Source organism: Mobula birostris, unplaced genomic scaffold, assembly GCF_030028105.1.
Source record: "Mobula birostris isolate sMobBir1 unplaced genomic scaffold, sMobBir1.hap1 scaffold_1604, whole genome shotgun sequence".
Lineage (NCBI taxonomy): Eukaryota > Metazoa > Chordata > Chondrichthyes > Myliobatiformes > Myliobatidae > Mobula > Mobula birostris.
The window spans coordinates 35,551-49,495 of NW_027274646.1; the positions used below are offsets into that span (position 1 = coordinate 35,551).

Consider the following 13,945-nt stretch of genomic DNA (forward strand, 5'->3'; position numbering starts at 1 on the left):
TGAGGAGTAGAGGGATCTCGGGGTACATGTCCACAGATCCCTGAAAGTTGCTTCACAGGTGGATAGGGTATTTAAGAAAGCTTATGGGGTTGTTAGCTTTCATAAGTCGGGGATGGAGTTTAAGAGTCGCGATGTAATGATGCAGCTGTATAAAACTCTGGTTAGGCCACACTTGGAGTACTGGGTCCAGTTCTGGTCACCTCACTATAGGAAGAATGTGGAAGCATTGGAAAGAGTACAGAGGAGATTTACCAGGATGCTACCTGGTTTAGAAAGTATGCATTATGATCAGAGATTAAGGGAGCTAGAGCTTTACTCTTTGGAGAGAAGGAGGATGAGAGGAGACATGATAGAGGTGTACAAGATAATAAGAGGAATAGATAGAGTGGATAGCCAGCGCCTCTTCCCCAGGGCACCACTGCTCAATACAAGAGGACATGGCTTTAAGGTAAGGGGTGCAAAGTTCAAGGGGGATATTAGAGGAAGGTTTTTTACTCAGAGAGTGGTTGGTGCGTGGAATGCACTGCCTGAGTCAGTGGTGGAGGCAGAAACACTAGTGAAGTTTAAGAGACTACTAGACAGGTATATGGAGGAAACTAAGGTAGGGGCTAATATGGGAGGAAGGGTTTGAGGGTCGGCACAACATTGTGGGCCGAAAGGCCTGTACTGTGCTGTACTATTCTATGTTCTATGTTTGTTCTGTATTCTGTGATTGATTTTCCTTGTTCCACTCTGGCGTAGTGATCTGTCTCTCTGGATGTAACTGGGAGCTCTACTGTCTGTGATGTATAGAAATGATGCAGATGAAAATATCGATGGGTGGGTGGTAACTCTGTAGATGATACGAAGATGATGTGTGTCGTACATCGTGTAGAAGAACTGCGAAGATTTGGTGGGATATGTCTCAGCTTTAGATAGTTGTTGGAGACATGGCAGATGGAGTTTAATCAGGACAAAAGTGAAATGCTGCACCTAGGTCGGTTAGATGCAAGGAAATAACATACTATTAAATCCAAGACCCTCAAAAGTTTTGATTCGCAAAATAACTCTCTCTCGCTCCTTTTGTCCTTCTACCTCCCTCACCCACTTTTATCCTTCCCTCACTCTACCCTCTCTCCCTCATGCTCTACCCCTCTCACATTTCTCTCTCTACCTTCACTCAGCTCGCTCCCTCCATTCCCTCCGCTACTCGCTTTCCCATTCTCTCCCTTTTCTCTCAGCGCAATTCTACTCCATTTTAGCGCATCACACCAGTCGCTCAACCTCTCTACTCTCACCCTCTCCATCTATCCCTTCCACCCTCTCACTCCTACTCGGACTCCCTGTATTTCCCCATCAATCCGCCTCTTTCGTATGGAGAGAGTGTCTAACCACTGATGTATTTGAGCTGACTGTATGGAGGGTGCTTCAATCTGTTTCTGACACCGAAATTGTGTCCTGAGACAGTGTGGATGGAAATTTACTCTGTGTCTGACCCCGGGAGTATGCGATGGGACGGTGTAGAGGGAGATTCACTCTGTGTCTGACCCCGGTGGTGTGTAATTGGACGGTGTAGAGGGAGATTCACACTGTGTTTGACCCCTGAAGTGTGTGATGGGACGGTGTCGAGTGAGCTTTACTCTGTCTTTGACCCCGGGAGTGTGTGATGGGACAGTGTGGAGGGAGATTCACTCTGCGTCTGACCCCAGGAGGGTGTGATGTGACGGTGTGTAGCGCGTTTCACTCGGTGTCTGACCCCGAGAATGTGGGATAGATGGTTTGGAGGGAGCTCCACTCTGTAACTCACCCCGGTAATGTGTGATGGGACAGCTGTGGAGGGAAATTCACTCTGTGTCTGACCCCGGGAATGTGTGATGGGACGGTGCGGAGGTAGCTTCACTCTGTGTCTGACCTCGTATGTGTATGATAGGACGGTGCAGAGGGAGGTTCATTCTGTATTTTAACCCGGAAGTGTGTGGAGGGTCACTGCGGATGAAGATACACTCTGTGCCTGACCCCGCGAGTGTTTGATGCGACGCTGTGGAGGGAGATTCCCTCTGTGTCTGATCCCGGGTGTGTGATGGGACGGTGTGCAGCGAGTTTCACAAGGTGACTGACCCCGGGAGTGTGTGATGGGACGGTGTGGAGGGAGATTCACACTGTGTCTCACCCTGGGAATGTGTGATGAGACGGTGCGCAGGTAGCTTCACTCTGTGTCTGACCCAGGGCGTGTGTGATGGGACGGTGCGGAGGGAGATTCTCTCTGTATCTGACACCGGATGTGCATGATAGGACGGTGCAGAGGGAGCTTCATTCTGTGTCTTAACCCGGAAGTGTGTGGAGAGTCAGTGTGGAGGGAGACTCACTCTGTGTCTGACCCCGGGAGTGTTTGATCGGACGGTGTGGAGGGAGATACTCTCTGTGTCTGATCCCGGGAGTGTGTGATTGGACGGTGCGACGAGTTTCACGCGGTGACTGACCCCGTGAGTGCGTGATGGGACGGTGTGAAGGGAGATTTGCACAGTGTTTGACATAGGGAAAGGTTGATGCGAGGTTGTTGGGCGACATTCACTTTGCTTCTGACCACTTACGTTTCTGGTGGTAGGGTGTGGAGTGAGATTTACTCTGTGTTTTTCCTAGGTATGTGGGATGGGACAATGTGGCGGGAGCTTCACTCTGTGTTCGATCCCGGAAGTGTGGGATAGGACAGTGTGGAGAGAAATTCTGTCTGTTTCTGACCCCAGGAATCTGTGATCGGAGGGTGTGGAGAGAGTGCCTGACCACTGATGTATTTGAGGTGACTGTATGGAGGGTGCTTCAATCTGTTTCTGACACCGAGATTGTGTCCTGAGACAGTGTAGATGGAAATTTACTCTGTGTCTGACCACGGGAGTGTGCGATGGGACGGTGTAGAGGGAGATTCACTCTGCGTCTGACCCCGGTGGTGTGTGATTGGACGGTGTGGAGGGAGATTCACTCTGTGTCTGACCCCGTGAGTGTGTGATGGGACGGTGTGGAGGGAGATTCACTCTGTGTTTGACCCCGGGAGGGTGTGATGTGATGGTGTTGAGCGCGTTTCACTCGGTGTCTGACCCCGAGAGTGTGGGATGGATGGTTTGGAGGGAGCTCCACTCTGTAACTCACCCCGGTAATGTGTGATGGGACAGTGTGGAGGGAGATTCACTCTGTGTCTGACCCCGGGAATGTGTGGAGGGTCACTGCGGATGAAGATTCACTCTGTGCCTGACCCCGGGAGTGTTTGATGCGACGCTGTGGAGGGAGATTCTCTCTGTGTCTGATCCCGGGTGTGTTATGGGACGGTGTGGAGGGAGATTCACACCGTGTCTCACGCTGGGAATTTGTGATGGGACGGTGTGGAGTGAGCTTTACTCTGTGTCTGATTTTTTTTTTTTTTTATTAATATTTAAACAAAATTCTTTATTACAAATGTCGGTGCTATGCAATATTTACAAACCCAGTGAATAACACATTTACTACACTACAAACAGACAATACATGTTAAACCAGTATATTGCCATCCTCATCAATGATGTCATTTACACCCCGCGGAGCCCAACGGTCCCGGAACATCTCGACGGTCGCCGTGGACTGCGCGTATTCCTTTTCAATGTTCACCCGGGCTCGAACATACCCCCTAAACATAGCCAGGCAGTCCGCCCGGGGAGAACCTCCTGCCACCCTTTTCCAGGAGCCACGGATGGCAATTTTCGCCAGCCCCAGGAGCAAGTTGACAAGGACATCCTCATCCCTCTGTGCCCCCCTCCTTACTGGATGACCATATATGAATAGGGTGGGACTGAAATGCAACCAGAAGGCGAGAAGCAGCCCACGCAAATACGCGAAAAGGGGCTGCAGCCTCACACACTCCACGTACATATGGTACACGGTCTCCTCCAGCCCGCAGAAGTGACACGCGGCTGGGAGATCCGTGTACAAACTAAAGAACTTATTGCAGGGCACCGCTTTATGCAGCACCCTCCAGCCGAGATCCCCAAGGTGCATGGGAAGGACTCCCTTGTAGAGGGACTTCCACTGGGGACCCCCCTCACCTCCAGGTGGAAAGACCGACCGCCATGGCGTGTCGGGACGGTGGACAAATGCTAGGAAGTGGAGGGTGTGGAGCAGCAGCCCATAAAGGTACCTCCTGCCTGCATCCCTGAATGGGATTGTGGGTGTTGATGAAAGACGGCTCAAGTTGTGTGGATTCGTCTCTCGGGCAAGGCTGCGGGGCCTGGGCCCGACGAGCAGCTCAGCCCGAGTCGTTCCACACACCTGAGCCGCACTGACATCCGTTGAGACAGGGCAAGGGTCGGCCAGGACCCCGCCCTCTGCCAGAGGAGGGGATTCCCGGCCTGAGGCAACCATGTTCCAGACTCTCAGTAGGTCCTGATAGAAGCCGGGCAGCCTCTGCAAAGCAGCACGGCTGACGCCCGCCGGTGGTAGCTGCATATCTTCGGCAAGACAGCAGCCCCTCCGGAGGAAGAATGTCGCCAACACGTGCCACCTGGGAGGGTGCTCGGCGTACAGGAATTTCTGCAGCGTCCTGAGGCGGAGAGCCGCCAGCCGTGTGCGTACACACACCAGCGACTGTCCGCCCTCTCCTTCTGGGAGACTCAGAACCGCTGCAGAGACCCAGTGCTTCCTGTTTCCCCAGAAGAAGTCCACTAGCTTCCTCTGCATTCTTGCGACAAAAGGGGCAGGGGGGGCCAAGGTGACCATCCGGTACCACAACATGGAGGCCACCAGCTGGTTTATGACCACCACCCTGCCTCGATAGGAAAGCACCCTGAGAAGGCCTGACCAGCGCCCTAGCCGGGCCATGACCTTTGTCTCCAGGTCCTGCCAGTTCGCCAGCCAGGTCTCCCCAGAAGGACTCAGGTAGACTCCCAGATAGAGAAGACGTCTGGTGCTCCACTCAAAAGCTCTCATCTCCTCCGGCAGGGAGTCCACCTGCCACTGGCCTACTAAGAGTCCGGAACATTTCGCCCAGTTGATCTTGGCAGAGGATGCCGCCGAGAAAACATCTTGGCACTCGCGCATCCTCCGCAGGTCACAGGGGTCTGTCATCATGAGGAGTACGTCATCGGCGTAGGCCGAGAGGACGACCCCCATGTCCGGTTCGCGCAGAACCAGACCTGTCAGCTTTCGCCGAAGAAGGCTGAGGAATGGCTCGACACAGATCGCATACAGTTGACCGGACATGGGGCACCCTTGACGCACTCCTCTTCGGAAGTGGATAGGTCCTGTCAATGATCCATTAATCTTAACTAGGCACTCTGCGGCAGAGTACAGGAGCCGAACTCGGGCCACAAAGTGTGGTCCGAGCCCAAAAGCCTGCAGGGTGCCCACCAGGAAACTGTGGTCCACCCGGTCAAAAGCCTTCTCCTGGTCAAGAGAAAGAAACGCTGCCGGGGTCCCAGTCTCCTGGAGTAGGTGGATCAAGTCCCGTACTAAGTGGACATTGTCCTGGATGGAGCGGCCCTGGACTGTGTAAGATTGGTCAGGATGGACCACCTGTCCAATTACCGAACCCAGACGGTTGGCCATTGCCCGGGCGAAGATCTTGTAGTCCACGCACAAGAGGGAGACCGGCCGCCAGTTCTTTAGCAGGCGGAGGTCTCCCTTCTTGGGCAGTAGGACCACAACAGCTCTCCGCCATGAGAGGGGCATTTCTCCGGTGGCTAGGCTCTCCCCTAGGACAAGGCTGTAATCATCCCCCAGGACATCCCAAAAATCCTGATAAAACTCAACACTCAGTCCATCCAAACCAGGGGACTTGCCCCTACGGAGTTGCCGAAGGGCAGTGGACAGCTCCTCCCGAGTCAGGGGGGCATCCAGACGCACTGCGTCCTCTGGGCTGACCTTCGGCAAATCCTCCCAGACCTCATTACACGCCTCCGCATTTGACGGATCAGGCGAGAATAAGGACCGATAGAATGAACGGACCTCGTTGTTAATTCCATCAGGGTCCGTGATGGAGGAGCCATCGGCAGCCAGCAGCTCCACTAGCTGCTTTTGAACTCCCCGCCACCTTTCCAACGAGTAGAAGAAGGGTGAGCCACGGTCCAAATCCTGCAACATCCCACCATAGCCGTAGGGAGCAGAACTCTCTCCGCCTCTCCTTCCAGGAGACCCAGAAAGCTCGGAACGAATCCCGGAATCGGCTGTCCTCCAGCAGCCGGTTGTTAAAATGCCAATACCCGGATCCCACCCGAGGGTGTAGTGGAATAAATTCCATCCACACAAGGTGATGATCCGAGCACGACACCGGCCGCATGGAGGACGCCGACACGCGGGAGACGTAGGCCCGAGAGATGTAAATGCGGTCTATCCTGGAACCTCCTTCTCTAGACCTTCTCGAGAAGGCGCTAGAGTTGGGGTGAAGATTCCGCCAGCTGTCCACCAATTCAAAGGAGCCGACTAGCTCCTTTAACTTTTTTGCCGATGCTGGGTCGCGTTGGAGGCCCGAACGGTCCTCCGCCTCGAGGGTACAATTGAAATCTCCCCCGAGGATGACGCAATCCTCAGGATCGATGGAGCTCAGCAGGGTGGACAGCTGGCAGAATAGGCGCGTCTGCATCACACCGCGCCTGGGAGCATACACATTGATAAAATGCAATGGTACGCCATCCAGGCGCACAACCAGGTGGAGCAGACGGCCGGGCACAACGTCCTGGACTCTTTCAATTACTGGCTGGAAGGTCGGGGCCAACAGGATCGCCACCCCGCTGGAAATGGAGCTGAGGTGGCTCATGTAGACCCCGCCCCACCACTCCAGGAGCCAAGCAGACTCGTCCCCAGCGATGGTATGGGTTTCCTGCAGGAAACTCACCGTATACCGCCCATCCCTGAGGGCTGAGAGATTGCTATGCCTGCGAAGAGGACCCCTGCTGCCGTTTACATTGAGACTAGCTATGGTAAGCTTCATGGCGGGAGCACACTAGGTCTCAGCAGCTGTGCCCATTTCGGTGAGAGCGGAGGCGCCCTCCACCACACTGTCCGGAAAGAAGCAAGGTTACTTTTTGCCTTCCGGGCTCGAGCGGTACCAGCGACACCCTGTGACCCACCATCCCCCGTAGGAGCGAGGCTGCTTCTCCCTCTAATGTCCCTTACTAGGTCATCTAGGAAAGATTTTAGTTGCCGTCTGTCGTTCCCCGCCACCGCATTCCTCTTTCCCTTTCCCTTTCGTCCGAGGATGACTCGCAGGGACCTCACCAGCCTCGGCATGCTGGGTCAGCGTAGCGAGGCTAGTTGAGGCCGGTGCTTGGCACCCTCAGAGGTGAGAATAAAATGCTTAATTTCCTCTACAGGTATCAATGGGGACTTCTCAGGAGGGGTGAGGATGTCCATTATTTCACTATCGAAAGAGTCCCCCTCCAACCCGTCACTGCAGACAGAATCCCCATCGGCCTCCCCGCAGGTTCCAAAAGATGGCTGCGCTTGTGACCCATACCGCGCAGCGGGCACCTCGCTCTTACCTGCCCGCTCCACCGTCGCATCAGCCTCATCCACATTTGCGACAGTGGAGGGACAATCCCCAGGGACTCCCTGCAAGTCATTAATTGCTGGGGTCGACGTGCACAGAAAAACGCCCTCCCCAGGGGGCAGGCATAGAGGGGAACCCGGCACCTTTGGTCCAAGGGATTCACAAGCAGCCTGGTGCTGAGAATGAGAGAGCTTTGTCTCGTCTCCTCTTACATTATTCGGTACACTGGCCTCCAGAGAGGCGCTGACTTGTAGGTCCTGGGTGGAGGCCTCCAGGGCTGCCTCATTTGTGCAAACAGGGCTATCACAAGCTTTTTGCACAACCACACCATCTACCCCAGGACTGGTGGCTACATCTGGGGACTCAGGTTTAGAACCAACCCCTACCCGGATTCCCACCCCTTCCTGGGACTCCTCCGCATCTACATCCCCTGCCCTCTTGCGGGAACGTTCCCTTCTCCTCTTCACACCGGAGGAGCACACAGGTGCAGGCTTCACCGATGGGGCGGCGCTCTCTGTTTCCATCGCCCCGTCTGCTTGCGCACCTCCCCGAGCCCCACGCTCCACTTCAGGCGAAATGGGCGTGAGCTCTGCAGCCTCAAAGGCCCGCTTCTTACTGTGTTTGGATTTTCCCTTTGCCTTCTTACTCCGCACAGACTCCACCCCGTCCCCCACCTGAACCACAGGGAGAGGAGCAGGGACCGACCCAACCGTAGGAGTAGGGGTAGGGGCAGGGGCAGGGTGAGGGGCTGGGGCAGGATCACGGGCGGGGGCAGGGTCAGATGCAGGCTCAGACGCACGCGCAGGAGTAGGATCAGGGGCAGAGGTAGCTGGGGCACTGGTGCCCGAAATGGGCTCTCTCGGGTTCCGGGCGGCAGGACAGTCCCTCCGAAAGTGCCCCACCCCCCTGCACGCATGGCACCGCGGGCGCTCGGAGCTCCAGTACACCTGATAATCCACTCCCTCGTGCCGGACAGTAAACCGGCCCTCAACATCGTCCTCCCTTTCCAGCTGCATGAATACCTGACGCCGGAAAGAGTTTACGGTGCGGAGGGTGCGTCTCTTAAATTTGTGTCGGATGGCAGTGATCTCCGACCTTACTTGCCCTAAACGAGCCAGTGGAGGTATCAAGTCCTCATTTGGAATGAAAGGTTTAACATGTCCAAGCACGATACGTTGCGTGGGGGCCGTCACCAGCTCCATGGGTAAAAAGATGTTGTCTACCGTGACTCCCCTGCTTAGGGCCCGGTGCACTAGCTCTTCATTCGCCAGATAAAACACCGCCTTTCCGAACTCCTTCTCGGTGGCCAGAATACCACCTTTCCCAACAAGGTCCTCCATTGCCTCCGTACACTTTTCTAGTGTCATTCCAGGGCGCAAAATACATTGCACCCCACGTTCCACCTTCACCGACCGAAAAAGGGCGTTGTCCGAGGCCGGGGAGGCAGCCGCCCTTGCGTAACTCCCCGAAGGCCCGCGACTCCCTGGAGACCGGTCCGGCATGCTGGCGCTCTTTCCAGTCCGAGAATCCTACAGCGGTGCCGGTTAGAAGTCCTGGAACGAGTCGGATAACTGGCCGGGAAAGTTTGCAGTCGACAGTTCTTCGCTGGCTCGACGCCAGGAAAGGCTCCGTCGGACTTGCAGAGACCCAGGCCGGGAGAGGCCGAAACGTCCTTCCAGATGCTCCGGCACCGACACCGGAAGAAAATCAGGAAAACAATGGAGGAGGAACGTTGCCCCGCTGTCAATGGGGGGAAACGACGGCGTTTGCCTCCGGTTTTGGAGCGAACCGGCTTCCTGGCGAGTTGCCAGCGGCCGCAGCTGGGAGCTACGCAGTTAGCAGCCGCCGACAAACCCAGCCCAAACCGGCAGTAAAACTGCACACCGAGTTTCCACACTAGCGCCGTCACTCACTCGGTTGTCCAAGAGACTTTTAGAGCCACCTCCAAAGTATTCCACGAACTTTATCCAGTAGTTTTGCCTCGATTTCTCCCAGCTCAGTCAGCACAGCTCCTCTCTGTGTCTGACCCCGGGAGTGTGTGATGGGACGGTGTGGAGGGAGATTCACTCTGTGTCTGACCCCGGGAGTGTGTGACGGGACGGTGTGGAGGGAGATTCACTCTGTGTCTGACCCCGGGAGTGTGTGACGGGACGGTGTGGAGGGAGATTCACTCTGTGTCTGACCCCGGGCGTGTGTGACGGGACGGTGTGGAGGGAGCTTCACTCTGTGTCTGACCCCGGGCGTGTGTGACGGGACGGTGTGGAGGGAGATTCACTCTGTGTCTGACCCCGGGAGTGTGTGACGGGACGGTGTGGAGGGAGATTCACTCTGTGTCTGACCCCGGGAGTGTGTGATGGGACGGTGTGGAGGGAGATTCACTCTGTGTGTCTGACCCCGGGAGTGTCTGATGGGACGGCGTGGAGGGAGATTCACTCTGTGTCTGACCCCGGGAGTGTGTGACGGGACGGTGTGGAGGGAGATTCACTCTGTGTCTGACCCCGGGCGTGTGTGACGGGACGGTGTGGAGGGAGCTTCACTCTGTGTCTGACCCCGGGCGTGTGTGACGGGACGGTGTGGAGGGAGATTCACTCTGTGTCTGACCCCGGGAGTGTGTGACGGGACGGTGTGGAGGGAGATTCACTCTGTGTCTGACCCCGGGAGTGTGTGATGGGACGGTGTGGAGGGAGATTCACTCTGTGTGTCTGACCCCGGGAGTGTCTGATGGGACGGCGTGGAGGGAGATTCACTCTGTGTCTGACCCCGGGAGTGTGTGACGGGACGGTGTGGAGGGAGCATCACTCTGTGTCTGACCCCGGGAGTGTATGATGGGATGGTGTGGAGGGAGCTTCACTCTGTGTCTGACCCCATTTGTTCTGTCCACAGATGAACCTGACGTATCGTACGTGGAAATTAATTTCCAGAGACTCTCGGAACCCCGGCCCCAGGCAGCTGGTGGTCAGTTTCATCTTTGTTTGTTTGACTCTGTTTCGATGATGTGTCTGTCAGAAACATGGAAACGTAGAAATATGGAAAACTTCCAGCACAATCCAGGCCCATCGGCCCACAATGCTATGCTGAATCTCCCACGTCAACAACCCTCTTATTATTACTCCTTTCCAGAATCTGTCTCTCTATCTGCTCCCTGAGGTTCCTGTTACTATTGGGTGGTCTATAAAAAACACCCAGTAAAGTTATTGACCCCTTCCTGTTTCTAACTTGCACCCACAGAGACTCAGTAGACAATCCCTCCATGTCTTCCTCCTTTTCTGCAGCCGTGACACTATCTCTGATCAACAGTGCCAGTCCCCACCTCTTTTACCTCCCTCCCTGTCCTTTCTGAAACATCTAAAGCCTGGCACTTGACGTAATTATTCCTGCCCCTGAGCCATCCAGGTCTCTGTAAATGGCCACAACATCATAGATTCAAGTGCTGATCCAGGCTCTAAACTCACCCGTTTTGTTCATAATCCTCCTTGCATTAAAATAGACAGATCTCAAACCACCGGTCTGAGCACATCCCTTCTCTATCACCTGCCTATCCTCCCTCTCAACTGTCTCCAAGCTTTCTCTATTTGTGAGCCAACCACCCCTTCCAACGTTTCTTCAGTTCAGTTCTGACCCCCCAGCAATTAAAAACATAGAAACATAGAAAATAGGTGCAGGAGTAGGATATTCGACCCTTCGAGTCTGCACCACCATTTATTATGATCCAACTCAGAACCCTGCCCCAGCCTTCCCTCCATACCCCCTGATCCCCGTAGCCACAAGGGCCATATCTAACTCCCTCTTAAATATAGCCAATGAACTGGCCTCAACTGTTTCCTGTGGCAGAGAATTCCACAGATTCACCACTCTCTGTGTGAAGAAGTTTTTCCTAATCTCGTCCCTAAAAGGCTTCCCCTTTATCCTCAAACTGTGACCCCTCGTTCTGGACTTCCCCAACATCGGGAACAATCTTTCTGCATCTAGCCTGTCCAATCCCTTTAGGATTTTACACGTTTCAATAAGATCCCCCCTCAATCTTCTAAATTCCAACGAGTACAAGCCCAGTTCATCCAGTCTTTCTTCATATGAAAGTCCTGCCATCCCAGGAATCAATCTGGTGAACCTTCTTTGTACTCCCTCTATAGCAAGGATGTCTTTCCTCAGATTAGGGGACCAAAACTGCACACAATACTCCTGGTGTGGTCTCACCAAGGCCTTGTATAACTGCAGTAGTACCTCCCTGCTCCTGTACTCGAATCCTCTCGCTATAAATGCCAGCATACCATTCGCCTTTTTCACCGCCTGCTGTACCTGCATGCCCACTTTCAATGACTGGTGTAAAATGACACCCAGGTCTCGTTGCACCTCCCCTTTTCCTAATCGGCCACCATTCAGATAATAATCTGTTTTCCTATTTTTGCCGCCAACATGGAAAACTTCACATTTATCCACATTAAATTGCATTTGCCATGAATTTGCCCACTCACCCAACCTATCCAAGTCACCCTGCATCCTCTTAGCATCCTCCTCACAGCTAACACTGCCGCCCAGCTTCGTGTCATCCGCAAACTTGGAGGTGCTGCATTTAATTCCCTCATCCAAGTCATTAATTATATTGTAAACAACTGGGGTCCCAGCACTGAGCCTTGCGGTACCCCACTAGTCACTGCTTGCCATTCTGAAAAGGTCCCGTTTATTCCCACTCTTTGCTTCCTGTCTGCTAACCAATTCTCTATCCACATCAATACCTTACCCCCAATACCGTGTGCTTTATGTTTGCACACTAATCTCCTGTGTGGGACCTTGTCAAAAGCCTTTTGAAAATCCAAATATACCACATCCACTGGTTCTCCCCTATCCACTCTACTAGTTACATCCTCAAAAAATTCTGTGAGATTCATCAGACGAGATTTTCCTTTCACAAATCCATGCTGACTTTGTCCGATGATTTCACCACTTTCCAAATGTGCTGTTATCACATCTTTGATAACTGACTCCAGCAGTTTCCCTACCACCGACGTTAGGCTAACCGGTCTATAATTCCCTGGTTTCTCTCTCCCTCCTTTTTTTAAAAAGTGGGGTTACATTAGCCACCCTCCAATCCTCAGGAACTAGTCCAGATTCAAACTCTCCCCAATAGCTTTAGCAAACCTCCCCGCCAGGATATCGGTCCCCCTCAGATTCCAGTGCAACCCGTCCTTTTTGTACCGGTCACACCTGCCCCAGAAGAGTTCCCAATGAACCAGAAATCTGAATCCCTGCCCCCTGGTCCAATCTCTCAGTCACACATTTATCCTCCACCTCATTATATTCCTGTACTCACTGTCGCATGGCACAGGCAGTAATCTCACAACGACACAAAGGTTGGTGGTGTTATAGATAGTGTAGAGGATTGTCCAAGATTGCAGAGAGACATTGACAGGATGCAGAAGTGGGCTGAGAAGTGGCAGATGGAGTTCAACCCGGAGAAGTGTGAGGTGGTACACTTTGGAAGGACAAACTCCAAGGCAGCGTACAAAGTAAATGGCAGGATACTTGGTAGTGTGGAGGAGCAGAGGGATCTTGGGGTACATGTCCACGGATCCCTGAAAGTTGCCTCACAGGTGGATAGGATAGTTAAGAAAGCTTATGGGGTGTTAGCTTTCATAAGTCGAGGGATAGAATTTAAGAGTTGCGATGTAATGATGCAGCTCTATAAAACGCAGGTCAGGCCACACTTGGAGTACTGTGCCCAGTTCTGGTTGTCTCCCAGGTGCCAGGGTCCGGGGATGGATGGATAGGAAGGATGTGGAAGCATTGGAAAGGGTACAGAGGAGATTTACCAGGATGCTGCCTGGTTTAGAGAGTATGCATTATGGTCAGAGATTAAGGGAGCTAGGCCTTTACTCTTTGGAGAGAAGGAGGATGAGAGGAGACATGATAGAGGTGTACAAGATAATAAGAGGAATAGATAGAGTGGATAGCCAGCGCCTCTTCCCCAGGACACCACTGCTCAATACAAGAGGACATGGCTTTAAGGTAAGGGGTGGGAAGTTGAAGGGGGATATTAGAGGAAGGTTTCTTACTCAGAGTGGTTGGTGCGTGGAATGCACTGCCTGAGTCAGTGGTGGAGGCAGATACACTAGTAAAGTTTAAGAGACTACTAGACAGGTATATGGAGGAATTAAAGGTGGGGGGTTATGTGGGAGGCAGGGTTTGAGGGTCGGCACAGCATTGTGGGCCGAAGGGCCTGTACTCTGCTGTACAATTTTATGTTCTATGTTCTATGTATCCCGAGATTACTACCTTTGTGGTCCTGCTTCTCAACTTCCTTCCTCACTCCCTGCCGTCTGTTTTCAGGACCTCCTCCCTTTTCCTACCCGTGTCGTTGGTACCAATATGTGCCACGACCTCTGGCTGTTCTCCTTCCCACTTCAGGATATCCTGGATGCTATCGGAAACGTCCCCGGACCCTGGCACCTGGGAGGCAAACGG

The 13,945-nt window shown here is 53.6% G+C and overlaps 1 protein-coding gene across 4 annotated transcripts in view; it reads left to right on the forward strand.

Annotated features, from left to right (window-relative positions):
* The window catches only part of LOC140192536 (uncharacterized), a 65,254-nt gene that overhangs the window by 31,880 nt on the left and 19,429 nt on the right, over positions 1 to 13,945 (forward strand). For 2 of the 4 annotated variants that reach the window (XM_072250098.1, XM_072250100.1), the window contains exon 2: positions 10,370 to 10,441. In XM_072250098.1, coding sequence (XP_072106199.1) covers positions 10,370 to 10,441 — 72 coding nt within the window. The remainder of the gene's footprint in view (positions 1 to 10,369; positions 10,442 to 13,945) is intronic. The other 2 variants (XM_072250099.1, XM_072250101.1) reach the window with 1 other exon arrangement.